At 37.7% G+C, this 26,759-nt stretch overlaps 1 protein-coding gene and 1 long non-coding RNA gene across 6 annotated transcripts in view; both read left to right on the top strand.

Moving 5' to 3' along the window:
- The window catches only part of SIPA1L1 (signal induced proliferation associated 1 like 1), a 216,420-nt gene that overhangs the window by 169,412 nt on the left and 20,249 nt on the right, over positions 1 to 26,759 (top strand). For 4 of the 5 annotated variants that reach the window (XM_027879658.1, XM_027879657.1, XM_027879660.1 and 1 more), the window contains 6 exons: positions 2,483 to 3,059; positions 4,164 to 4,438; positions 10,397 to 10,675; positions 17,748 to 17,897; positions 22,601 to 22,725; positions 25,444 to 25,562. In XM_027879658.1, coding sequence (XP_027735459.1) covers positions 2,483 to 3,059; positions 4,164 to 4,438; positions 10,397 to 10,675; positions 17,748 to 17,897; positions 22,601 to 22,725; positions 25,444 to 25,562 — 1,525 coding nt within the window. The remainder of the gene's footprint in view (positions 1 to 2,482; positions 3,060 to 4,163; positions 4,439 to 10,396; positions 10,676 to 17,747; positions 17,898 to 22,600; positions 22,726 to 25,443; positions 25,563 to 26,759) is intronic. The other variant, XM_027879661.1, reaches the window with a different exon arrangement.
- Positions 22,744 to 24,468, top strand: LOC114055482. The gene is made up of 2 exons (XR_003570738.1): positions 22,744 to 23,729; positions 24,157 to 24,468. It is a non-coding gene; the product is annotated as an uncharacterized LOC114055482 (long non-coding RNA).

Below are 26,759 nucleotides of genomic sequence, written 5' to 3'. Positions count from 1 at the left end.
TTACCTTTGTTATATCCTGGACTCTTGTTTTTATTTTTAAATGTTGACTGCTCCCAGAAAACTTCTACAAAGCTTTTTCATTTAAAATATGAAATGTCAGAGCAATGGATTTAGAAGAGTAACTATCTTGAAATTAGAATTAACTTGTTTTCACTGAAATACAAATGTTCAGTTAAGTATTTTATTTATATAAAAGGGTTTAGTTAGACGAAAATCTAAGACTGCAGAGTTCTGAGTTGGTGTATTCATTATTTTTCAAGTACCTGTAAAAGATTGAAAGGCTCTTCCTCAGAAGTTTTGCTGAAGTTCACACAGCATTTCTGGAATTGATTCTGACCTTCATACATGTATTAACTCTCCTGGAGTAGGAATGTTCATGTTGGCATGCATTTTTAGGCAACTTACTGACAAATTCAACTGTTACGTAATTTATGTGGACACAGCTGATTCTTGAACTCTTAGACATACGTTTCAGCTGTGTACAGAAAATGATTTTGAAGTAAAGGGAAGGTAGATAATGCATCCACGAGGGCTGTAGGTGCATTTTCCATTTGAATTGCATATGACAAAATAAAAAAAATCTGCTTTGGGCTATTATTTTAAGTAAAATGACTGCATATTTTCAATTTCTTTCTTTTAAAAGACATGGGAAAGGTTTATACTTGTTAAACAGTAATAAATTGAAATATTATGAGGGTTATATTTCTGATCCTCAGACTTCTGAATCACCTAATTTTTCAAGTGTTCACTACTACAAGGGGTGGAATCTTACTGGTTGCTTAATAGTAATTGGACTTTAGTGATAGTACAGGCTTGAATTTTAAGGGGAGGAGGAGGAGGTAGGAAAAATAATTGTGAGTGATACAGGAGATCACCAGGACATTAAATGACCAATGTAATGTCTTTAAAATTTTTTTTCTGTCCTCTCATTGCAAACTCTTGATTTAAATTTATAGAATTCTATTATGAAAAGTTTTTCTAGGAAACTTTTTGAAGTCTGACCTCTTTTTCACTGAATTATCTGGAGACGTTTCATAGATTCATAATTCTAGACAAAACAGGAAACCATATAGCATAAAAATGTACTGGAATTTATATTAGAAAACTACATAAAAGGAATAAATCGAAGCACTCTCTTGGCCAGTGATTCTCCCTCCTAACTAAGATAAAAAATATTTGAAAAGTCTGGTGTCTCTGTTGGCATCACTCACTTCTTAAAACCTCTCAGGCATGTGTTAAAGATTGAATTCTTAGCCCTGTGATTCATGATACTGAAAATGGAATCAAACAAAATCTTACTGGAATTTTTTCATTGTATCCAGTAATTGTGTTTAATACTTGGGTTTCCACCTCTTAATAACAGACTCTTTAGGACCACTGAACATGAGTCAGATAGTTGCTTCATGAGCACCCCCTGTTGCATACTTTTAGATATACTGGCATACGTTTGGAAGAAATGTGACAATAATGACATCTCTAAGGATCAGTTGCCAGAAATTATAAATAAAAAAACCCCTCGATACAACAAAACCAAACAAAACAGCCCACCACTCAAAACCTGAGGATATGCTTAGAGAAAGGGTGACTTCATTTTTATTTCTGGTGTTCCGGTGTGTTCTCTTGAAAGATTTACTCTGCAGTCTCGGTTCCTGGTATTTTGGGGGGATTTCCCTGATTATGTTAAAGGATTCAGATAAAAACTTTTCAGATAAATACTTTTCTAATGTGATCAAGTTTCATCCTGTTCTTCTTTGTCTCCATTACCTCTGTGTTTTGGCCAAAATTAATTAATGCTTTTTTAGACCTACTTATAAATATGTGGTAAATCATTTAAACTGTTGGAGCCTTTTTTGTCACAAAACTATCAAAGTACAGTTGTCAGTCTCTTCTTAGGACAAATTGCCAAGTAAACGGTACTGTATTGGAATGTCAAATCTTTGGTGATGCCAAACAGCTCATCTGATTAATATCAAATGAGAACTGGCAATTGAGAATAGCTAAACTTGTCCCCATTTCTTAAGGCAATCTTATTGTCGGTCTGTCACTTGCTCCAGAAATTAAAGGAGGAAAGGAAAGGAAAAAGAAAGTATTTATTCCTACTATGTATCTCCAAACTTCTGAAAAATTTCTTATTTCTAGTATTCTTGGAGTTTGGTTCTATCACTAGCATGCAGTATCAGCTAGTGAGGTTTTCAGTCCAGGAAACCTATAGTTTTGCACTTGAAGCTCTTTTTAAGCTGTGGTAGTGGGAATGACTCAAAATTTTCTATATTCAAAAAAAGTGACCTTCTGGTTATTCAATAAGTGGGGCGTAATTTCCACACTGGTAACATTAGTATGTAAATATAGGCATATTGCTGAGAAAAGGAAAGAAAAATTTGAGGGCTTTTGAAAAAAAAAGAATGTATTTTCTGTAAGTAGAAACTGCTGAATTTGTACAGAGTGAAACACTGTTTTCTCCTTATTCTTTTATTTCATTTAGTGTTGCTGTGACGAGATCCAGAGATGTACCATCCTTTGGACCACCTATTCCAAAAGGTGTTACGTTTCCTAAGTCAAATGTGTTCAGGGACTTCTTACTAGCCAAAGTCATTAATGCAGAGAATGCTGCTCATAAATCAGAAAAGTTTCGCGCAATGGCCACCAGGACCCGTCAAGAGTACTTGAAAGACTTGGCAGAGAAGAATGTCACCAACACACCTATTGACCCTTCTGGCAAGTTCCCATTCATCTCACTTGCTTCAAAAAAGAAAGAAAAGTCCAAACCTTATCCGGGAGCAGAGATCTATAGTTCTGGTGCGATTGTGTGGAGTGTCCATGCAAAGGACTACAGCAAGGGTATGGAAATAGACTGTCTCCTAGGCATCTCTAATGAGTTTGTAGTCCTCATTGAACAGGACACAAAAAGCGTGGTGTTCAATTGCTCCTGTCGAGATGTGATAGGGTGGACTTCAACGGACACAAATATCAAAATATTCTATGAGAGAGGTGAATGTGTTTCTTTGGAGAGCTTCATCAGCAACATTGATGATATCAAAGAGATCGTCAAAAGGCTGGAGGTTAGAATGTGTTCTCTTGTTTGGTTCCCCTTCTTTGCTTTCTTCTCTCACACAGCTGCCAAGTAAAGCTTCAGTTTAAATAATGCCTGGGATCCCTAAAACTTAATTTTTTTGTCAAAAAATCTATAAGGACTCTCCTGCTCTTATTTCTCAAAATGAGATATTGCTTTCACTTTTATCTGATAACGGCCAACCTCAGTGGGTTGTGTGTGTGTCAGAAACATCTCAATATATTCAAAACAACAGGTCCTTCAGATGCATAATTTGCTGCCACACAACAAATACACAATTGTCACATTATTTCTTTTCTTTTTTTCTCTCCCCTTTCTCTGTTTTATAGACTTGTTGTATCTTGTTTCAAACAAAACTGCAATATCTTTGAGATTAAGTATGTTGCTAGCAGGGTTGCAGTCTCAATCCCCATTGCAACCTTCAGATATTCTCTGAATGCATGTGATAAATTAAAAATGCAGTGAATCATGGGATCTCTCTATAAGACATCTGTCCATGTAATTTTTTTTTTCCAGTAAAGTTATGAAAGGATGTGTTAAGTTTCACTGTCTTTCCTGTTATTTCACCACTGTAGTTGTATAATGACCAGGAAAAAAGGAAACCTAGACCCTATTAAATTGCTTTTGATGATATTCATGGTCATGGGACATAAAAGAGTTGGCATAAACCCCAGTTTACTGTGCTTGGTAGCTGCATGCCACCACATTCTGACTGAAAGTAATCTTGCAGATTACTGAAACAACAAGAAATGTAGAGTGGTTGTTTGGCTGCTAAACTGTAAAAGATAGCGATGCTTGTGTAACTCCATGTGTTTTTCTATTGTGTGCTGCCATGTACCTTCTAAAATTCATGTGGTTTCAGTAAAAATTCCAAGGCAGAATTTGGCTAATCAGATTCTACTGAATATACTAGTTTGTGAGACAAGATCCATTTCAGTTGATTATGAACCTGGGTCTGCAAAATATAGTCTTTGATCGTGTCCCACCATTGTCTTGGGAGTTGGTTGACTGTACAAAAATGGGGTGCTTAAAACCTCTGTTAGCACTGGAGTTCTCTCAGTGCCTTAAATTCTGTCTTCATTTCAATTCACAGCTTGTGACTAAGGGCTGTGAAACAGTGGAAATGACTCTGCGTAGGAATGGTCTGGGCCAACTGGGTTTCCACGTGAACTATGAAGGCATTGTGGCGGACGTTGAGCCCTATGGCTACGCGTGGCAGGCGGGACTGAGGCAGGGCAGCCGGCTGGTGGAAATCTGCAAGGTGGCTGTAGCCACGCTGAGCCACGAGCAAATGATTGATCTTCTCAGAACATCAGTAACAGTGAAGGTCGTCATTGTCCCTCCATATGAGGACTGCACACCACGCAGGTATTGTATAGTAACTATATTTGCTCTGAAATAGTATTGTATTTATGGGGGTTGTGGGGGAAGAAGCACCCCAGAATAAGTGTTAACCTCCAAAAATGATGCTATAATTGCAATACAGTATCTAGTATTGCAAGGTGAAAGAGGAAAGCAGGAAAAACCACCCATATTCAGTCTCCAGCCCCCACCCCTCCCACCCCGACATTATTTGAATACCACAATTTAATAAATGTGTGAAGAAGTTCATGGAAATCAAACAACTTTTTGGTGAAAATTGTGTGTTTAGGATTCATCAAAATGAATCATACATGTCCCTTCCTGCTATCCCATTTGTTGGTAATTTGTAATGCCTGGGGATATAATTCTTGAAAGCTATGAATAAACTTACATTCTTCTATTTTCACAGTCAGGCAGTAAATGATAACGGTTTATGAAAGGTATGGATCTGGCCAGAGAAATTGCTTCAAACAGTAGTTCTTCTTTACTCAATAATAGATCTTGCTGCATCTCTCTCACTTCCCATCCGTATTTATCCTGAAGCTTGTGCCAACTGTACTATTGTTTTTATAGTTTTAAAAATTGCTTGATCAGAAATAAGCAGTAATACGTGCTTTTTTGTTAAACTATACATTAAGTCCCTCCATTTTCCCAGAATTCATATGTAAGTTTTTATAATTTTTACTGCTCCCATCTGAACTCTCGGCATTTGTCTGTAACATTCAGCCGCATCACTAAATCTGATTCCTGTATTCCTGACATCCTGTATTTATATCTTGCAAATGCTATATGATTAAAATGGAATGATTTTTAATAGAGTAAACTTGCCCTCAGGCAAGCTGAAGGTTTATGCTAGATTTGCCAAGAAGAAGCCAGTACAGTTACCAAAGTTCATTGTGTTCCTTGGACTGAGAGACAGACAGCATTTTGCACAGCTGTTTTCTAATCAGTCAATATCTTTGTAGGGTAGTTGCTAAATCTTTGTTTACTTAAGGTTGGGGCTGTACTTAAATTCATATTTATTTCATTGATATGAAATTATGTCTCTGAGAAAGACCTTCTACTTCTATAAAAGAAAAATCCATGTTTGTTTTTACTGTGAGCTATATTAACTCCTTTTGTAAATAGTAAGAAAAAAGGAGCAGAGAGAAAAGGAATTTTATTTGTCCTTTAGTTGTCAGTGGAAAATTGAATACATGTCAGGAATTAAAATGAGCAGTGGCATAAGGTCACTCATGAGGTATTTGGAAAGCTTTTGAACAGTATTTAGCAGCCCAAGCAAATGGAAAGTTCAGCTGCAGTCACTGCAAAAGGATTAGAGCCGAAAAATCTGTGTGGAAAGCACAGATCCTATTATTCCTGAACTAAATTAAGTACAGCCAGAAGCAGGCTTACCTTTAGTTCATCCAAACCCATAGCAGTAACAGAAATGACTGCATTTTTAAAATACTGTACTCAGTATCAGTGAGTTTTGTTGTTGTCTCATAGTGAGCAAATGTTCATGGTGGGTTATTGCTAGTTATAAAATTCCATAAAGTAACTCTTGATCCTGTTTGCTCTATCCAAAATTGTAAAGGTTCAGGAACTGTGTCTTGAATTTGTTGCTGTCCTAGAAAGAGATTTCAGTTAAATGTTTGCACAAAGCAATTTCTCTTTTGGCAATCGGTTTTCTGAAATTGGAGTCCTTTCGTCGTGTCCTCTGGAGGCCATTTAGTATTTCTACTACAGTAACTTCTGCAGACTGTAACTGAAATGAAGATCCATTCTGCTTGGAACAGTACATTCATATGAGAAGCAGTCCCTATCCTAATAAATTGATTGGCATGAAGTTAGGGCAAGAGCAGAGGTGTGCAGTTAGATTAGCTGACTTGACAACAGACACATGTACAAGGTCAGTAGCAGATGCAAAAATATAACCAAATACCCCAATTCATATTCGAATGCCCTACACAGAGGCAGGCCTTGTTATGGTTTATATCTCTACTAAACCACAGTCATTAAAGCATGGCTGCCGAACTCATTTAGTGGACTGATTGCTGACCTTGAAGTTAAGGACACAGCATCCAGAGGAAATTGTGTATTCCTGCTTCTTAAACTGTAATTATGTAGAGGAGAAAAAAAAAAAAAGAAACCCAAACGACTGAAGCACATAAGCACTAGGGGAAGAATAGCAGAGAATATGAAGTGGGAAGAACAAACGAGGATATCAGTATTTTAGTTCAGTTGTGAGTGGACTTTGAAAACAAATCTCCAGATCATCCCCATCTACTGTGCAGTGGATCACATCAGAGTGGCCTGGGAGCACTTTCAGATGAAGCTCAGCTACATGTGCTTCAGAAGCACAGCTCATGCCTTCCAGCTACTGATTTAATTTGCAGGTCAAGTCTAGAGGGTAGGCCAAAGTAAAACCACAAAATGAGTTTATTGTGGACAGCAAGGCCTCAGCACGAACTGTTTCACTTTGTCTTCTCCTGTTAGCCTGTACAACTTATTATCTGGCCATTCTGACATTAGCAAGTTCTGTTTTGTTTTCTATTTTAGCTGGGAAGAGATACTGATATTTCTCAGCCCTAATGGTGTAATCACTTAGAGGAAGGGCTAGAAGTTCAAAATTTTGCACTGATTGTGTATTTTTCTTCCCATTAGATAGTGATGTGTGTAGATAAACAAAGTAATTGTGATAAAAATATTTACTCATATATATATAAATATATATAAACTTGTTAAGAGAAATACTAACATTATTCTCAAAGAAGCTGAAGGCCAAATCTGTTTTCCAAGTATCTCATTTGAAATGTGTGCAGAAGTTTGCCCTGCTTCTTATGTGGATTGCATTAGCTTATGTGCTGTTCTTGTCCAATTTTTGTGATGTCCTGTTCCTTGGGAAGCAATGGGCATCTTCTGGGCTTGGCACCTACGATTTTGAGTGTTTTGTTTTCATAATGTGCAGATATATCAACTGAGTTACTCTAGAGTCAAAGATGTTTGAAAATTAAGTGTAGTGCCTTATTTCATGGGACTCTTGTTTTTTAATTACTGTGCATTAGAAAGACATACCTCAAAAAGAACAAACATTTTAAGTCTTATTTGTTTGGGTGCAGGTAAGTTCCAAAGACCGTGACTTTTTCAAATTAAGAAGTAGAGATACGAAGATGCCCTTCTAGCATATTTTTTTAGCTTTTATAACCCAGTAATCATATGAAGAGTATCAGTGACCAACTGGAATGCTGCAGTGAATGACTATAAACCCTTCTGAAGGGACAGGCAAGGAAGGAGAGGTTTTGGGCTAGCCCTGTATGTTAGGGAGTGTTTGATTGTCTAGGGCCTAATGATGGTGACAGTAGGGTTGTTAATGGGTAAAAATTAGAGTGAAGACCAACAAGGCAAATACCATGGTAAGAGTCTGTTATGGATCACTCACCAGGAAGATGAGGCAGACTCTCACCATCACTAGTCCTTTTTCTTGGGTGGGACTTCAACTTACCAGATGTCTGCTGGAAATACAATACAGAAGAGGGGAAACAGCCCAGGAGCTTCCTGGAGTGTGTGAAAGATAACTTCCTGACACAACTGGTGAGTGAACTATGTAAGGGAGTTGGCCTGCTGTACCAGCTGTTTATAAGCAGAAAAGGTGGGTCATGTGCTGGGTGGAGGCCATTCTGGGCACATGAAATGGTAGAGTTTTCAGTTATCAGAAGGTAAGGAAGAGTGATCAGCAGAACTGCCACTCTGTACTTCTGGAGAGCAGACTTTGGCTTGTTGAGGAGCCTGATTGATAAAGTCCCTTGGGAATCAGTGTTGAAGAGCAAAGAAGTCCAGGGAGGCTGCATGTGTTTTAAGAAGGAAATCTTAAAGGCTCAGGAGCAGGCTGTCTGCATGTGGTGAAAGATGAGCTGGCAAGGAAGAAGACTAACCTGGCTGAACAGAGATTTGGCTAGAACTCTGGGGAAAAAAAGGAGAGTTCATGATGTTTGAGAGAAGAGGCAGGCAACTCAGGCGGCCTACAAGGATATTGTGAGGTTATACAGGGAGAAAATTAGAAGAGTCAAAACCCAACTGGAAATTAATCTCTCTACTGCTGTAGAAGAAAATAAAAAATGATTCTGTTAATACATTAAAAGAGGGCCAAGGAGAATCTCCATCCTTTATTGGATGTGGGAGGAAACATAGTGGCAAAGGATGAGGAAAGGGCTGAGGTACTTAATGCTTTCTTTCCCTCAGCCTTTAATAGTAAGACCAGTTGTTCTCTGAGTACTCAGCCTCCTGCCCTGGAAGGCAGGGACAGGGAGCAGAACGAAGCCCCCATAATCCAAGGGGAAATGCTCAGCAACCTGCATACACACACAAGTCTATGGACTGGATGGGTTCCACATGGGAATACTAAGAAAGATGGTGCAATTGCTCACCAAGCTATTCTCCATCATTTATCAGCAATCCTGGCTAACCAGGGAGCTCCTAGGTGACTGGAGGCTAGCCAGTGTGATGCCCACCTACAAGAAGGGTCAGAAGGAGGAACTACAGGCCTGTCAACCTGACCTTGATGCTGGGGAAGGTCATGGAGTAGATCATCTTGAGTGCAATTGTGAAACATGTACTGGACAAACAGGGGATCTGGCCCAGCCAGTGTGCGTTTGAAAGGCAGATCCTGTTTAAATAACTCAACCTCCTTCTGTGAGAAGGTGACCCCCTTGGTGGATGAAGGAAAGGCTGTGGATGTTGTTTACCTAAACTTTAGTAAAGCCTTTGAGACCATTTCCTGGAGAAACTGGCCACTCACCTTGTACAGGTGCTCTGTTTGCTGGATAAAAAAATGGCTGGATGGCTGGGCCCAAAGAACAGTAATGGAGTTACATCCAGTTGGCATCCAGTCACTAGTGGTGTTTCCCAGGGCTCATTATCGGGACCCATCCTGTTTAATCTCTTTACCATTGATCTGAACAAGGGGATCTAGTGCGCCCTCAATTGCTTCACAGATGACACTCTGCTGGGTGGGTGTGTTGGTCTGCTGTAGAGTTAGAAGGCTCTGCAGATGGATCTGAACAGGCTGGATTGATGGGTTAAGGCCAACTGTATGAGGTGCAGTAAGGTGAAGTGCTAGACCTTGCATTTGGGTCACAACAGCCCCATGCTACAGGCCTGGAGAGGACTGGCTGGAAAGCTTCCCAGTGGAAAACAACCTGGAGGTGTTGGTCAACAGCCAGCTGAACATGACCCAGCAGTGTGCCCAGGTGGCCAAGAAAGCCAGCAGCATCCTGGCCTATATGAGAAATAGTGTGGCCAGCAGGACCAGGGAAGTGGTTGTCCCTCTGTATTCACACCTCAAATACTGTGTCCAGTTTTGAGCCCCTCACTAAAGAAAAGACATTGAAGTGCTGGAGTGTGTCCAGAGAAGGGCAATAAAGCTGGCGAAGGGTCTGGAGCACAAGTGTGATGAGGAGTGGCTGAGGGAGATGGGGTTGTTTAGCCTGGAGAAAAGGAGGCTCAGGGGAGACGTTACTGCTCTCTACAACTACCTGAAAGGAGGTTGTAGCAAGGTGAGGGTTGGTCTCTTCTCCTAGTAACAAGTGATAGGGCCAGAGGAAATGGCTTCAAGCTGTGCTAGAAGAGGTTTAGATTGGATTTTAGGAAAAAAATTTTCACCAAAAGGATTATCAAGTACTGGAACAGGCTGCCCAGGAAAGTGATTGAGTCACCATCCCTGGAGATATTTAAAGGACATGTAGATGTGATGGTTGGGACGTGGTTTAGTGGACTTGGCAATGCTAAGTTAAAGTCTGAACTCAATGATCTTAAAAGTATTTTCCAACTTAAACAATTTGATGATCTTAATGTTTCTAAACAGCAAAATCTTACATTTACTTTTCCATACAATTGATTCACCTTCTGTATTAAGATTTCAATTCTTGTGAACAGGATGTATTTATTTTATTTTTTATAACAGCCTCATAATTTCTTCGTTTCCAGGAGTTCTTCAGAAAACTACCGTATGCCAGTGATGGAGTACAAAGTGAATGAAGGAATGCCATATGAATTCAAATTTCCCTTCAGGAATAATAACAAATGGCAGCGAAATGCAAGCAAAGGACAGGGACCTCATGTGGCTCAGGTACCTTCTCAAATACAGAGTCCAGTGCCATCTAGGATTGGCTCTGGAAAAGGAGAAGGGAAAATGCCACCTCCAGAACGAACGGCCAACATTCCCCGAAGCATCTCTAGTGATGGGCGCCCACTGGAGAGCCGGAGGTACGTGTTTGCTTTGCAAGTGGCTTTTCATCGCTGCTCAGAATCTGGTCAGAAAAAATTCACGCGAGTTTTATCTAAGTATCTGAAGACTGCTTTTAATCGTGGTTTTATTTAGTCAAAAGACAGCATGAATAACCAAAAGGAAATACCTTTCCTGGTGTGATTAACCACAAAATGAAGTATTCTGGGATTTTGTTCCCCTATGTTGGTATACTGAAAATGCTATATTGTTATTTAAGTTTTAAATAAGCTACAATCAAAGTTTTAAAGCTCTGTTCATGATGGTTTTTTCAGACGCTTCCATCTCTTCATGGTATTAAACAAAGAGCTTTGTGTAGAATCTTTAGTTGGCTGTTCTGCAACTTGTGTCCAAGAGGGAGCCTTTGGGTGCACCAAGAGATGGGGTATTAACAACTGAGTGTTTCTTGTGCATAAAATCGTATAAAAAAGTATCGTACACCTGAAGCATTCAAGCTTTGTCCAGTCACTGGAGGCTTCTAAAGAGGGGTTATGGCCTGACAAATGTTTACAAAGTGAAAATTACATTTCCATAGAGTCAGTATTAGTTTTCAAAAAGCAAAACCTTGACTTTCCATTTTCTTCCATGTAGCTGGGTTTTTTCTCCTCTAGACATTCTTTTAAGTATTTTTTTAATCATTATTCAAAAGGGTTTCTATTGGATCTTTAATCCTTAAAAGTATATTATCAAAGTAACTTTTAAATTTTGCTGGAAATATTTTTGGATGCCTGAAAACTGTCTTCTCTCATCTTTCTGACCTGCTAAACATGTTAGTCTTGGCTGAATCAAGTTTAAATATATCAACAGTTGCATAAGGTTACCATCTTTTCAGTTAAAGTAAAGAAAAATGCATTTTTGTCATTTTATGAAATACTGAAGGGGGGGAAAAAGCCCAAGAAAAAACTCACTGCAGGACTTATTTGTCTTTTCTCTACATGATAAAAGAAAGCTTTGCTTTTGGGGAAGCTCAGATACTTCTTATTGTGTAAAATCTTGAAGTCAACTAAGATGAGATTCTCATAGGCCTCGTAACTACTGTCTCATTAAATTTTTCACCATTAACTTTCATACTTTTTCCTAGAGTAAAGATCACCTGTCAGGTGTTTCCCTCTTTGAGTGCAGAGTGCTCTGAGAGTACAGGTAGTACAGTTGTAATGGTTTTAAATTACCTACTAGTGAGATTTTACTGATGGTCAGTTTATATAGCTGGAAGCTCTAAATATGCGTACTGAGCGAAATAAATTTATTTTTTACCCTTGATGATGTATTCCCTTTAGTTCATTTAACTGTGTTAGAAATAAATAAAAGCTGCATTACCAGTCTTGAGAACAGAATTTCACTTCATATACATAAAAACATCTTGTCTCCCTGTAGAGACTGCTACTGTAGGTGGGAGAGTAGGTCACTTGACAATCTCTGACTCTGAGAAGGCAGACAAATGCCCAGTCCTGTGTCTAACCAGCAGAGTACTTAAATTTGCCCTTACTAAATAGATTGTCTTTATATATCTGACTTAATAGCTTATACTTAAATTTTCCCTGATCCTCATGGTATTCTCGATCCTTGAATGTAGCCATGATTGGTAGGGATATTTGTAGGCAGGAGGAATAGCCCAAAACTTTATAAATCATAAAATAAATCCCTAATGTTGCTGCAACGTTGTGACTGAAAAATCTAATAATATAAATGCAATAATTTCCAAGTCATGATTTATTTCACAACATTAATTAGTCCACATGGGACACTATATAGCCTATAACCCAAAATAAATATCAGAGGGATACATTAAGGAAGACAACAATAAACCACATATATGTGAATTATGCCAGGGCTAATGTTATTGGAGAAGATGCAGTTATAGAGCTTGATTATTTTTTTTTCCTTTCTCCCAATTTTCAGTATTTAATTTTGTACACGTGGTTTCCAGACTTTATCAAGAAAGGAGGCGAGATAGTGGAAGATAATAATTTGTTCTTCATTAATTTATCATAAACTGGAACCAGTCTTAACTAAAATTTGATTTGACAAACATTTGAAAAGTATGAAAATCAGTGGTCAAAGCATGCTACTGGACTTGAGCACTTCAGTGTGCAGTTGAGTATTGTACTGGATGAAAGCTCGAGGCTCTAAGTGGAAAACTTCTGAGCGCTGTCAATCATTAAACCAAATGGAAAATTGAATTATGGTATGACTGTGGTCACGCACTGGCAGTAAAATTCCACAATATGGAATTATTAGGACAATATCATTAAGAATGGTTTTACATCTTGCTGGGGACTTCATTGAAGCACAGTCTTGCCCTAAGATTTCATACTGTTTTGAACAATGCCCGTGTAGTCACTGATAGTACATGTGCCAATAGTAATTTATAGGTTATTTCTTGCAGATGGACTCTAGTTTAAATTGTTCCCACGTTATATAAAAATCCTAATCTGCTGTTGCTTAATTTGAATAAGTTTTTTTTTCTAGTATAAACAAGGTGTTTGTGCTCATTTGCTACCTGTCAAGTGAGCATTGTAGCACACGTTGCCTACTTCACAGGGTTTGAGGATTCGTTATTTTAAGGTTCTCATAACGTTCTTCAAATTAAAACATGTACTAACATGAGATTATATATTACACACTTCCTATTAGCTCCAGGACCTAGAGCTGAATGTAACAGTGGAAAATCAAAGGTTTATTGACACACATGACTGTATGGCCAAAATTTGTGATCCAGAAGTTTCCCCATCTGAGAAGAGCTATGCTGAATCATGACAAATATTGACCTTTCTTCTCTAACAGTGGTCATCAGCAGGGACCAGGGAAAAGTGTAAGAAATGCTTGCAAGTGTAAAGGAAGACTCTTTACCCTGTCTGACGGTCCCCTGACTGTCTGCCATTTAAGACTGCCTGGTGCTGGGTACACCTATACTGCTGTGTTTAATAGCTGTGGATGGTATCTCTTCATCCAGGTGCCTGCTAGTTGATCTTTCGATACTTCTGGGACTCCTCCTTGTTCTTTTGTCAGGAGGGATGATGAATAATCATTGTTTGCTTGATCCAGTACAGTTCATGTTTGGATGGATTGAAGCAGATACAATAGTTTCTCTACGATCTGTGGGCCCATATAGCCTGTTCAGTGTGTCTTCATACGCAAGCTGTTCTGTACCTCTGGTTGTCCCATTGCCTACTTCTATATATTTTCTTGTTACAGTATGTGTTTTCAGAAATGTGCTGATCAAATTGAAAAATACTTGACAAGGTATATGGTGTGGTGTGAGAAGGTACAACATGACACCCTGATTGCATTTTCTGTTTCATTCACTATCCCCTTCATCAAAATTACAGATTTTCTTTTTCCTTTTTGAATGAATTGGTTTTCTTTAAACATGAGAGCATAGAGACGGTGTTTGCAGAGAATTGTCACAGCTTGCAGTATTATTAGGATTGCAAAAGTCAAACACATGGAAGGTAAGCATGCCAGCATTAAGATTTGCTGTGCTGTTTTATTCCAAACTCTTGTGTAACCGTATTTTCAGATGCTTCCATTGATTAAAATGTGAGAATTTAACAGAGGACATCTGCCTCATTCAGTTCACACAGTGGATGCAGCTCATTAAAGAAGAGCTATTTAATATTTTATTTTCCTCTTCATTACTCCATCTCTTATTTACTGGATGACATTCAAATCCTGTTGTAAAGATGCAATTACTTCCTCTAAGCTTTACAGTGGCGCCCATTACTGTAGTTTTCTGAATGCTTCATGAGTATTAATTAAACTTAATTTTCAGAATTCTTGTGTGAGAAGAGATGTCTTTGACCCTCTTCAGATTAAGAACAAAGGTAGAGAGACAAATAATGTTCTGATCATTTGCTGTGTCTTATTTTGGGCATCTCACATTTGGAAGTGTGCCCAGCATTGTTAATATTTTTTTTTAATATTAAAATTACAACTTCAGTTGACTTCAGCTGCTTTAGTAAGTTTTCAGCTCAGAGGTATATTGGGCCTTGGAATCAAATAAGACCTTTGAAAAACTTGCATTTAGTGACTACAAATGAAAAATGATCATTAGCAGATACATCAGTGGTCATACTGGATTGCTGCAGCAAGTGCAAAGTAAGAATTCAACTTGCTAAGTCAGCACTGAAATGCCTTGACTGTAAGGCCATTTCCCCTCTTCTGCCGGACTGCACTTCCTTTGCTTCTGAGCTGTGCAGCTCTTGCAGGAGAAGTTGTAGCACAAACCAGGACCTGTGCCCCATGCAGGTTTAAGGGAGAAGGCACCTGTGTATCATCACATAACTGCCTTAGGCCCCAGGCACAAAGTGTGCTAGACTGATGTTTTTCATATAGTATTACATGCCTATATATAGTGAAGACGTGGGGAAAATTACAGTTAATGATATGGAAATTAATTTATTGAGAGCAAGATGAATGCTTTCAATGTCTGTGTTGTCATACTAAACAAAATAAATGTATATCCATCCCACTCACTGCCTTCACAAAAGACTTGGCAAGACTCAACCAGTTCTTTCAGGGTGAACTGGATCTGTTAGAACTAAATCATGCATGGTATAATCCTAGTTCAATTGACTGCAATGTAATTGTATCTGTTTAATGCAATGATGCTTGACCTGTTTTTAAAGTCAGTTTTGGGACTTATGCACTTAACTATTCTGGAATTTCTTCTTAAAGCTGTCTTTTGAAATAGGTAAGATCTTACTTTAATATGATTTTTAATTCATAATAAAAGACAAGCTCAGAATTTCTTAGCTATAAGAGAGTACAGCTAACACAATACACCTGTCTTGGGATGTGCCTTTCATCAATAGATTTCAAAGGAGCTTGAAAACTAAATTTGAACTAATTTACTCTAAAGTTCTTTTGTCTTAGTTACATGTTTCATAGAAAAGGAAATGTCTTGTACTATTAGTGGGTTTTAGTGCAACTGTGAACTGCACTAAGAAAAAATTATTTCTGCTTTAAATAATAGAATGTCCTACCTGACTGGTTGTTCATTGCTGTTGTTCAGACCACGTTTATAATACAATTTTGTTTGCCCTCAAGGTCTTCCATCTTTGTAAATGAGTTATAACTCAATGACACAGTTCTGAAATCTTGAGATTCCTTCTGAACAGTGCTGTCACTTTTTGGTAAGGCATAGGTAGTAAAGAAAAGGCAGAGCTGAATCTGAAGTGAAAATGTAAGCATTTTCCAACAGGAAATAATTTTACAGAAATTATTCGAGAAGTAATTGGTTTCCTTGCCATCAATTCTAATTTGGTATTGGGGAAAAAGGTCATACTTTTAAATGGTGTATTGATTTGCAATCATAACTGAGTTTAAATAAGTGAGTGAATGCTACTGAAATTGTGGTTTTTGTCAGACAAACTAATTTTTTTTTCTCTTTCTGAGACTGCTTCTGGGAAAATGAACTGCTTGGTTTATGGGTCCCCAAGTTTCCAAGTCTTGAACCATGTCCTTTGCAATCAAGTATTTCAGATGTGTGGCTTGATAAATGTGTGATAAGTTAGATTCAGTTTGGTAGTCTAGAAAGGAATTACTGCATTTGGTATGGTGCTCATCATGGTCAGGCATTAGATAATTCCTTTCTTTTATCAAAAAAAGAGTTACTAGTCATATGCACTTTATGGAATTCCAGATGATCAAGATGTTCGATCCAGTCCTACTGCTCTTTCCATTTTAGGATGTTGTTAGTTTACTGCTTTTTTTGCAGTAGTACTGAGGACAAATGCACACTTGTTATGAATATATGTATAAATGCACATACACACCTGCCTGGATATATCCACACACATGAGTAACATTAATCAGTGCAATGGTGGTTCTCTGGTTTTCAGAAGTTTTTCTTAACTTTTGAAGTTCTTACAGTATTGTGGTGAGAGCTGATTTAAAATCTGTCATGCCTTTACAAATACAGATTAAATGTCTAGGCTAAGATCATCTAAATCCCCGGATCTGAGTTGTGCACTGAGGCAACTATCTGTATGTTTCACTGAAATCAGTATCCATTTTTCAAATACTAAATCGCTATTTAACTTGTGCAACTTACAGTATTTTTCCTAGATAAAATGAATAAAGGTTTGGATTCACAGTAGGCGTCTGATGTTCATGAACTCAGACTCCACTTAAATCGCTGTGAAAGTTCTGAATGGCTTCAGTCACCACTGAGTAGAACAAAGAAGAACAATGAATTAGCTAAGAGGAGTGAATTGGGTTGGGGTTTGGGAAACAAAATGCTGACAATTCTCTAAAAAAGCCTTCAACTCTACAGGCTGTGTGAGTCAAGCAGTATAAGCCTGCTGCTCCAGCTGTTCTGCTCAGGTGCATGTGTTGCAGTTCTAGACTATTTGCTGTATGGTTATTGTGACACTTAAAGACTTCATATGAATCAGAGTTCTGATATGTTAAGATAGTTTTATATTACAATGTTAAACATTTAGGAAAATGTTAAGGTGTTATAGTTAGCACTGCATTTTTTTAGTCCTTTTGTCTTACTGTGGACAATTTGGTGGCATGGAGATAAGCTTGATACTCTTGGAAGAGTTTGCATAGACAGCTCACTATAGTTAATTTAAATTTCAGGCAAGAGTTTGCTGTGAGAATTAGGAATATTTTCTTCTGTTTGATAGTCCAGGAGTTGGACTTGATGATCCTTGTCTGTCCCTTCCAACTTGGCATATTCTGTGAATCTGTTTTTTGATGAGTGTCATGCTTCATTATTCTTTACAATCAATTTGTAACAACAGATCATGACTTTAGAATCTCTGATTATTTTCTAGTGTGTGTCGGGATGTTCTTTCCACATTGGCCTTTCTTCATTTACTCCCCTGCCTCCAGGTTTTTATAGTTGATTTTTTTCATGGTTTCCAGTAGATGAATAAGAGGAAAATGTCTGATCCTTCAACTGATGCAATTTCTACTGTCTCTGTGATGCCGTCGTTTTTTTTTTGCTGATGTGACAATTTGCATGGTAGTGTTCATCATGCTTTGCAGTCTGATCTTGCTGTTCTGTGTTGCTGATTTGACCAGTTCATTTCCTTGGAACAGACTGTCTCCTGGATCTGATGTCTACGTCACAGTTTCATCCATTGCCTTAGCGAGATCGCAACAGTGCCGTAATTCTCCAAGCAACTTATCATCCTCAAGTGAGACTGGCTCTACTGGAGGCACATACAGACAAAAATCTATGCCAGAAGGGTAGGCACCAGCCTTTTTACATATTCCAAACATATTGTTCTCTGTTTCATTTGTTGGAACATATATAAAACTAAAGGAGTGCTTACACAGCCTCCTGTCAGCCGTTGTTTACATGTATTAAACCATGTTTGTTTTCAAATATCGCTGTCGTGCTTCTTGAAAAAAAAGAGTTTTAAAAATCCCTTGCTTTCCCCTTTCACCTTTGCAATCTAACCTCTCGCTCTGATCCTAGTCTACAACTGCTCAGGTTACTGTACAAAGAGATCTTTATGTATTTTAAAATCTTCATTAAAGGTAGTTAATGAAGTGTGACCAACTGCTTCATTTCACAGGTTTAGATTGTGAAATAAAAAAAGTAATAGGTTTGGGACTTTGCAGTCTGCTAATAGTTGAATAGTGTAGAGTGCAACTAAGACTTCAGAAGTCTAGGCACAAAAGTGCTAATTAGTCCACAGCTGGCTTCTTTTTCACATATTCACAGTCATCCCGTTTTAAGGCTTCCAACATTCCAGAAGTCTTCAAACTCTCTGAAGTGGTCCAGTGTCAATGTAAGGGGCAACTTGCAGAGGAATAAATTAAATTTGTATCATTTTCAGAGAGCACCAAAAGGAGCAATAAATCAAACCATCTCCAAGTAGAGAAAAAAACAATTCACAGCAGAAGAGCTGTCTACCACATTCCAGATTACTTCCTATAGAGAAGATAAAGGGGAAAAATTGCTCATAGTTCACACTGCAAAGTTTCCCTCTGAAGTATTCTTGAGTACGTTTCAGGTCATTATGTGCAATTCATTTTGGTTCGGGTCTTTTATAAAGTAGAAATACCTTTTTCTCTATTTTAAAAAATATGTTGTTAGTAAGATTGAATGCCATTGTTAGGAACTGCTTAGTACAAGGCACTGTCTTTTGCCTGTTTTAGGTGGTCTGTGTCAGTCCAGAGAATGCTGTTCTGATCATGTATTTGAAAAAGTGCTGCTGCTTGCTCCACAGCACTGAAGATTTGCCCTCCCTGTCCTTCCTGCAGCTCAGTTTGAGGTTTTATGAAGAGTCGATCTCTTCTCTGCTGCACATCTTCATGAAGGCTTTGATTCATAAGACTATCAGGCCTGTTCTGGTCGTTGTTTATAAGGTTGTGCTTAAGTCCTACTCACATTAGGAGATTTGCTCTAAACCCATTAAACTTTGCTGTAGGGAAACTAGATAGAAGTGTGTCCAGAGCTCTGCAGCTCGAAAAAAGCACATAACTTCTTTATATGCTGCATACTTTCTGGCTTATTCACATCATATCAGCAGCACTTGTGTTGCCTTGGAGCAGCTTGTGCTCCCAATATCTTGTCTGCTTTTTCCCAACTATGTCATTTGCACTACAAGAAAGGTACTGCTGCCATATGTCCTTAGACCGTCACAACCATAACTGCTTGAGTAGGAAGGGATTTTCAGACATTCTTGGGTTTTTGTTTTGAATTGGCCTCAGCACACCAGCACCCATCCCAACCCTTTTTCATCTTATAACCTAATTATACACATATGTTCGCTACAGAGTTCAAGTATTTTGCAAGTTCAGTAAAGAGATTTGTCCTAAAAACCTTGAGTATACAGTCTTTTTGGTTTTGAAGTTTTAATTCAGTGAATGGAAACACTGTTTAAATGGAATAATGAAAGAATTAATGCATGAACTTTGCATGTTCCTTACTAGATGCTCTTTAAAAAGAAAACACTAAACTCCAATTATATTACTATTATCTTCTGTTCCTATAGGAAAAACAGTTTGCCTCTCATACTGTCCTTGTACATGTGAATCATATTTACTTGGGACTTCCCAAACATTTTCTACCAGGCGTAATGGAAAGCATGAAAAATGTGATTATGAAGGAAACTTTTCCTTGCCTCAATAAGCAGTGTAATGTCTGTCACATTACTAAAAATCATTGCAGTTCCACGTACATGTTCTGTTGAGATTGATCTGAAAGACCAGATTCAGGGCAGCTCTGTGGTGATGTTCAGTGTTCAACTGCTAGTAGAGAAGAGTTGGGCTGGATAATGGCCAAGGGGGAACCATGTCCTGAAGGTAATCTTCCAGATGGGAGGTTCCACTGTACTGTAGGTACTACTCAGTCCCTGAAATGTCCCGGCGCAGGAAGTCTCAACTGTATTGTTTGTGTATACATTTATTTCTTGTTGCACAGTATCACAGATTTGGAAAGTTTGTGAAATTTAAATGACCAGAAGCATGAGTAAGTCCAGTCTCTGTCAGACATTGGTGCAAGCAGTAACTGCTGCCTCTACTAGATTATTGTTCCATATCACAAACTGGATATAGATAGAAACTTCACTGCCTTCAAGAATATCCAGATTGGTCTTGTATATATGTGTTTTGTATACTTATGCTGTGTTTACCTGAAGGTATGTATATGTAATAAATGACTGTAGAATGTAAAATTTGATTAAAAAGTACCTAAATAGTAAGTTTCATCGTATGATGTAGATAAAATGTATATTTAAACAATCCAAATTGATTTCTCCTTTGTTTTTTGTAGCGCCACCTGCATTTATTATTACTGCTGTTAAAATAGCCCACTTCATGTAAAAAGGCAGTCTAATGACATTTCTTGCTGCTGAGTTAGTAGAGCAGTGATTCTAATGAAATAAAATTAGAAATATGGTGGGTTTGTATATTGCTAAACTTGAAAAAAGATCCCACATCACAAAATATGCCAGATGCAAGACAGACTGCTTTTATGCATATGAACATTATGGAGGTTAGGTACAAAGACATTACAAGAGAAAGTAAAATATCAATGCAGTGTAACTTCATTACACCAAGGTTTCTTGGGCTTTTGACTTTTAGATACCAATTTCTAGTTATTTTATTATGAAAATATATTCTTCCCATTGTAGTTTACAAATCTTGAAAGTTTGAAAATTACCTCATATCAGTGCTTAAGAAATCAATCACCTTTCAAATGCTGTGTTTAGACTTTTCATGCATATGTTGAATTGGTATTGAATTCTTCATGTTTAATTTAGGTATTTAATCAAGTGAAATCCTACCTAGTCTGTGTGAATAGAAAAGGAAAAACATTTACTCACTTCATGTAATTTCCTTCATGTAAATTGTTTATATCCAGAAGGCAGATATATACAGGTTTTCCTCATGTTTTTTAATTCATCAAAATGTATGTCGATAAATGGGGAGCAGTGAACAAAAGGGAAGGAGGGTCATGTTTGGGTAAATTTTTAGAAGGCCCAGATTTCAATATGCGGCATTTGGAAGCTGTGCTGCATGTTACAGGCATGTTCCAGCTGCTTGTCTTTTAAGGCTGGGAGTGGGATTTTGTTGTTTTGAGTCATATAATGTTTGTTTGGTGGGTTAACAAATGCCTGAACTTGTAAGTGGGAGAACCCCACTGAGCTTGTTCTCACAGTTGGGCAGGTGTCTTATGTTGGAGGTCGTGTGGGGCAGTCTGTAGCTGGTAAAGTGAACAGAAAGCACAGTTCCGTTTTTTTTATTTTCTGTTATTTTGTTAGACATTAAAGCTGGAGAAACTCATTGATATATAGATGATATATCAGCTTGTAATTCTGTGTGTTATTCTGTGCATGTGGAGTTCTATTTTTCCTTAAGGGTATGTCTGATTAAAAAAAAATAAATCTCAGAAATGCATTGTTCTTGATGAATTCCTAATGATTGATCTGCTATTCTGAACCCAATAATTCTTACATACTTTAGGTGATTTATATGTAATACAGAACTGTAGATTTAAGTTTTACAGGCTTTTTGGTATGGCACACAGACACTGTGTGTCTCCTTTGTCATTAGTTTGTTCTCCTTGACTCTATATTGAGGTTTCTGAAATCCATTTACTAATCTGGCAGGATTTACAAAGTCCTTAGAACAGATTTTTCCTTTTGCTCTGTATGCTTTCTTTTACAGCAATAGGTGTACATCTCACTGCTTTTCTACGGCTGTATTTAGCTTGCACTAGTCCACTCAAATTATTTTATGATCCAGTAACCTAATAATTTACAGCTTTTATAATCCTAAGTTTTGAGAATCCATAACCAGTACATTATGAAGTCACCTTTAGAGAGGCTTACTGAAACTATTTGGCAGTGTAATGTTGTCCCAAATAAATTCATGTTGTTGCCTTATATATCTGCAGGACGTAGAGGTACGACCTTAAAGCTCATTTAGTTAGAACCCAGCAAGGTGTCTGAGATCCATGGGATTGTCCCAAAAAACTTTCTAATGCTTTCTTTGACTAATTTGAGGTAGCGCTTTCACAGTTAAAAGGATCCAAACTTTAGCATTTTACTCACTGTGATGAGTTTTCTGTAACCATGTAACAGTCTGGTTGTCTTTTTATGTAAACTTCTATGTAAATGAAAACTAACAATTTTATTATTTCATAATGTTTTGGTCTGGTTTTTTTTCAATTGTATCGTTGTAATCTGCTGTTCTCGATCAAAGATGCTCAATAAACTAATGTATACTGTAATCTTATGCATTAAAAGTGCTAAATGGGTCTAGAGTGCTGCCACAAAAATTAAATGGTAAAACATTATAAATCCCTTAAGCATTTGTGCTATGTGTTGGTCTGCCCTGTTGTTTGACACTGGCTTCTTTAAAGTGCTTTTTTCCCCCTTATGCGAGATTTATGTATATTTAAAATCATTATCTGCTTTGTTTTTTGGGGAAAACAGGTTTGGAATTAGCCGTAGATCCCCTGCTTCCATTGACAGGCAGAACACGCAGTCAGATACGGGCGGTAGCGGCAAATCCACACCCAGCTGGCAAAGGAGTGAGGATAGTATCGTTGACCAGATAGGTAGGTAATGAATTCTTTACAATGAGCAAGTGGTGCTAACTGCAAGGTGACCTTGGCAATACATCTCCATGCAGAGAGAACACCTTCTTAAGCTCTGTGTTTTCAGTGCCTTTGAAAGTTAACCTTGTTCATCAGGATGAATAATTAGGTCTGGAGCACGTACTGAAGCTTCCGCAGTCTGCTTCCTTGAGACCTGTAAGTATCACCTGAGGAAGAAGTGATTTCATTTCTTCATTTGATTGTGGGACTAAATCTACCTTAATGCTCTTACCCTGAAACACACTGTCTTTTTAGAAGCAGTTGGGTAGACACACTTGTTAATTTGTCTTGCCGTTGAGGACTTGTTTGACCTTGCCTACTCTCCTGAGGAGCTTGGCTTAGTTTAATTTTTGCTTAGTTTGTCTAAAGCACTTGTGATGCTCCTTTTCAAATGGTGCTATATAAATGCAAATTGATTGTTTGATCATTGAAGCTATAAAAATACCATGTACAAAATGGAAAAAATGCAGTTAAGGCTTAAATAGTGAAGTCCATCTATGGCCAGGTAATCACCTTCCACCAGTGTATACATTTTCATTGCACATGGCAATTAAGCTGTCAGCTTAGGAAACACATTAACTACATAAAACAGCAAGGTACTGAGAATTTATATTATTAGACCTTCATTTGAAGCTTTTGCACATAGACCTTTTGCTACAGCTATGGCTTGACTTTAATGGGTACCAGTAAGATTAACACCAATGGAACTGTCCTGTCTACAAACAGCATTGATCCAACATGATGACCGTGGCCAAGGTCGCTAGATTGTTTTTTTCTGACTTTTTTTACCATAGATTAAACAGTTCCATACTTTTTCAATTGCACATAAAGGTTATTTTACTGCATCAGTATACAAATGGACTAGTGTTCAACATGGAATAAGCTTCAGTGAGGTCAGGAGTTTAAGGCATATGCCAGCCTCAAGTTCTGAAGATGTACTTTGCTCACATACCTTTGCAACCGCAGTACGCTGTGCCTTGTTATTGAAGCCATCTGTCAGTACCTCCCTCACAACTCCCCCCCCGTACTTCTCACTAAAAAACTGTGATTAACTGATGTGCAGTTTTCATTTTGACAGAACAACTTTTAATCACATATGTTTTGATACTGAGTGATGGTTAACGACACATGTAAAACTGATCTTTTGCTCAGGTTTACTTTTGCAGACCAATAGTTGGGAGTTGGTGCTGACACTGAGTGGAGCTGCCAACAAGTTCTGTTCTACAGTGTCAGGTGTCAACATATTAGCAAAATAAATAAAGCCAAAAAAAAAAAAATCAGGAAAAATTGTGTGGTAGAAGAGATGGCTCCGGCATTTGGCAAAGGCTGAGAAATGCATACTGACATATAATCCCTGTATTTTATCTCTTGTGTATTGTCCTGCATTCATAGAGTCACAGTTGGAAGCTGCATCTCTGACTGGAGACTTTATTGCCAATCTGGTGAATCTAGGTGAAAGTTTGGTTCTATGACAGATAAGCACTTTTCCATTTGGGATAATCTGTCTCAAGGTAAATAAGGCATTAGGTGTAGTGAATCCACGCACTCACTCCTTCCTGGCCCATCCTTAGCTACAGAACACCTTTGTTCTTGGTTCACTGACACTGCTTGCTACCACTTGTCTGAGGCAGTCACATTTGGTGATAATATTATTTCTGCCATCTTTATTATTCTTTTAAAAACCTACAACTTTCATTTTTTTTTTTTAAGAAAGATAGTAATGCTGCAGATTAGGGTGAACAAACTGTTGCTGTGTTGAGGAAAGCACTGCTGTTTACCATGGGTATTGATAAGTACTTGATGTTTCTAAGCACATAATCTAATTAAAAGGAGCATTTTTATAAGTGCAGGATATATGTAAACACTCACAACTGGAGACACATTCTTTTAAAATACTGACCTTGGGCTCTGAGGAGGCAATTACCTACCTAACAGGCTGTATCTGAACACTCTCTAGACTTCCATAGTTATCTCCTGGGAAAACAGTAAATTTAATTGGCAAAATGCACTCCTATGATCATACACGTAAGATGAATGATTTGAATTCCATCTACTTCTGTCAGGTTTAGTCTAATAAGTATTCCTTTTGTACACCTATGCAGTTCCCACATTCACAGCCAGCAATGTTTAAGAGAATATTATGATTTCGACAGATTTTTTGCTATGTCTTCAATTAGAAAATGTTTATTTAACTCACTGTAACTTTGATAAGAAATATGTGTAGTAATTGTACTGGAGAAAATGTGTTCATTGAAGTGATCACTGTAGACTTTTGCTATTGTCCTGCCTTGCGTAGAATGCCATTTTAAGAAATGGGGATCTTCAAACTTTTTAATCTCTCGCTAGCAGGCATCGTGCCTATAGTGACACAGTGTCAGTACTCTGTGAAAATGAATATTCCACTGTTTTAATGCTTCATATAGTTCTGTTTGACAGTGGGGATGTGATACCATTGAGGTTGTTCTAACAAAAGTCAGGCTTCCTTTTTAATGGACTCTTAGTGATTTACGCCAGGCAGGAATGGGCCCTCACTTCCTCACCTGTGTTTTGTCACAATACGTATTAGTGTTTGCCTAATGGTGGTATTGGAAAAATTGCAGTGTAAAATCAGGTTACACGTCTTTCTAGCTTGTTGCACTGCATATGCTCTTCAGTACATCATTGTGTGCTGTGTTGCAGAACCAACATGCCATCTGCCAGCAGTATCAAAAGTACTGCCGTCCTTCAGAGAAAGCCCCAGTGGAAGACTGATGAGACAGGATCCTGTGGTGCACTTGTCTCCAAACAAGCAGGGTCATGTAAGTTATTCTGAAAAAGGAGTTATTTAATATTTTGCTTTTGCTCTAGAAGCTCTTGGTACCAAAAGTGTAGTGCAAAGTTATGTTTAGAGTGTCAGCTTAAAAAAGGAAAAAATCCCGCTGTCTACTGGAGAAAGCAGTAGAGCAGGCCTGTTTTCTAAATCCTACAGCACAGCTTATTGAAATATTTATTAGTTATTAAAGTTTTGCTGCCAGTTGAACAGCAATTGCCAGTCTGTTACCTTGTGATAAGTAAAGGATTTGTGGAAATTTGCAAAGCTATTCCTAGGCCTCACACATAATACTTAAAGTTTACTAATATATCTTATAATTCTATGCCCAGAAAGCTGCTTTTGCAAAACAGAATAATGATCTTGTTTTTAGTTTTGTATTTTCTACATTTTCATCACATAGTGTACCCATTAATTCCTTTCCATAACTTACCTTGCACACTGTTGGAAGTCTGTCTGAAAGGTCTGCTGGAATCCTGCTGAAAAAAAACCTTTCTTGTTTTACTGGTGTTCAGGGTCTAAAGGTGAATGCTGTCCTTCTAGAAGTCTCCACAGCTAAATATTTACACATATATGGAGACTATCACTTCCCAGTTTACATACAGTGAAACAGATAAATGCAGTAATTTTCATAAATGTCAAATGTCTTGAAAATTATTAAAGTCACTGGAATTAAAAAAACACCCTTTGAACTTTAAATTACCCAATAAACTGTATCACTTGTTTCTTTATTTATGTGTACAACAAGCTAAAATACAGAGTTGTGTTGCATGACAGTACTGAAGGTATTAGTTGCATTTATTTAGATGTGAGAAAGTCTTTAATTGGTTCCTGGTCTTTAATTTGCTTCTGTTTACCAGCATTATTCTTTCAATACAATTGGCAGTGTTGGTTTTAGGTTATTAATTCATAACAACACATTTATTATTTAAAAAAGAAAACATAAAAAAACCCCGAACAACAACACACCTGTCTTCATATTCTTAGAAGCACAGACTAGTTCTTAAATTTAGATTGACCTGTTTTCCATGAGATGTATCTGACAACATAATAATGTAATACATAACTCATTAGCTTGAGTGCAAAGTGCAGCACTGGAATTATTAATGCATTCTTCTTGTTTAGTCATTGTTAAAGTAAATCTTTATTATGTAGACAGATGGATGGGGGAGTGATGCATTTCTTA

Source organism: Empidonax traillii, unplaced genomic scaffold (genome assembly GCF_003031625.1).
Source record: "Empidonax traillii isolate 1590-97213 ecotype Southwest subspecies unplaced genomic scaffold, ASM303162v1 scaffold56:size2478089, whole genome shotgun sequence".
NCBI classification, from domain to species: domain Eukaryota; kingdom Metazoa; phylum Chordata; class Aves; order Passeriformes; family Tyrannidae; genus Empidonax; species Empidonax traillii.
The sequence above is the reverse complement of the archived record's forward strand: the minus strand, read 5'-3'. Positions and strand labels throughout refer to the sequence as shown.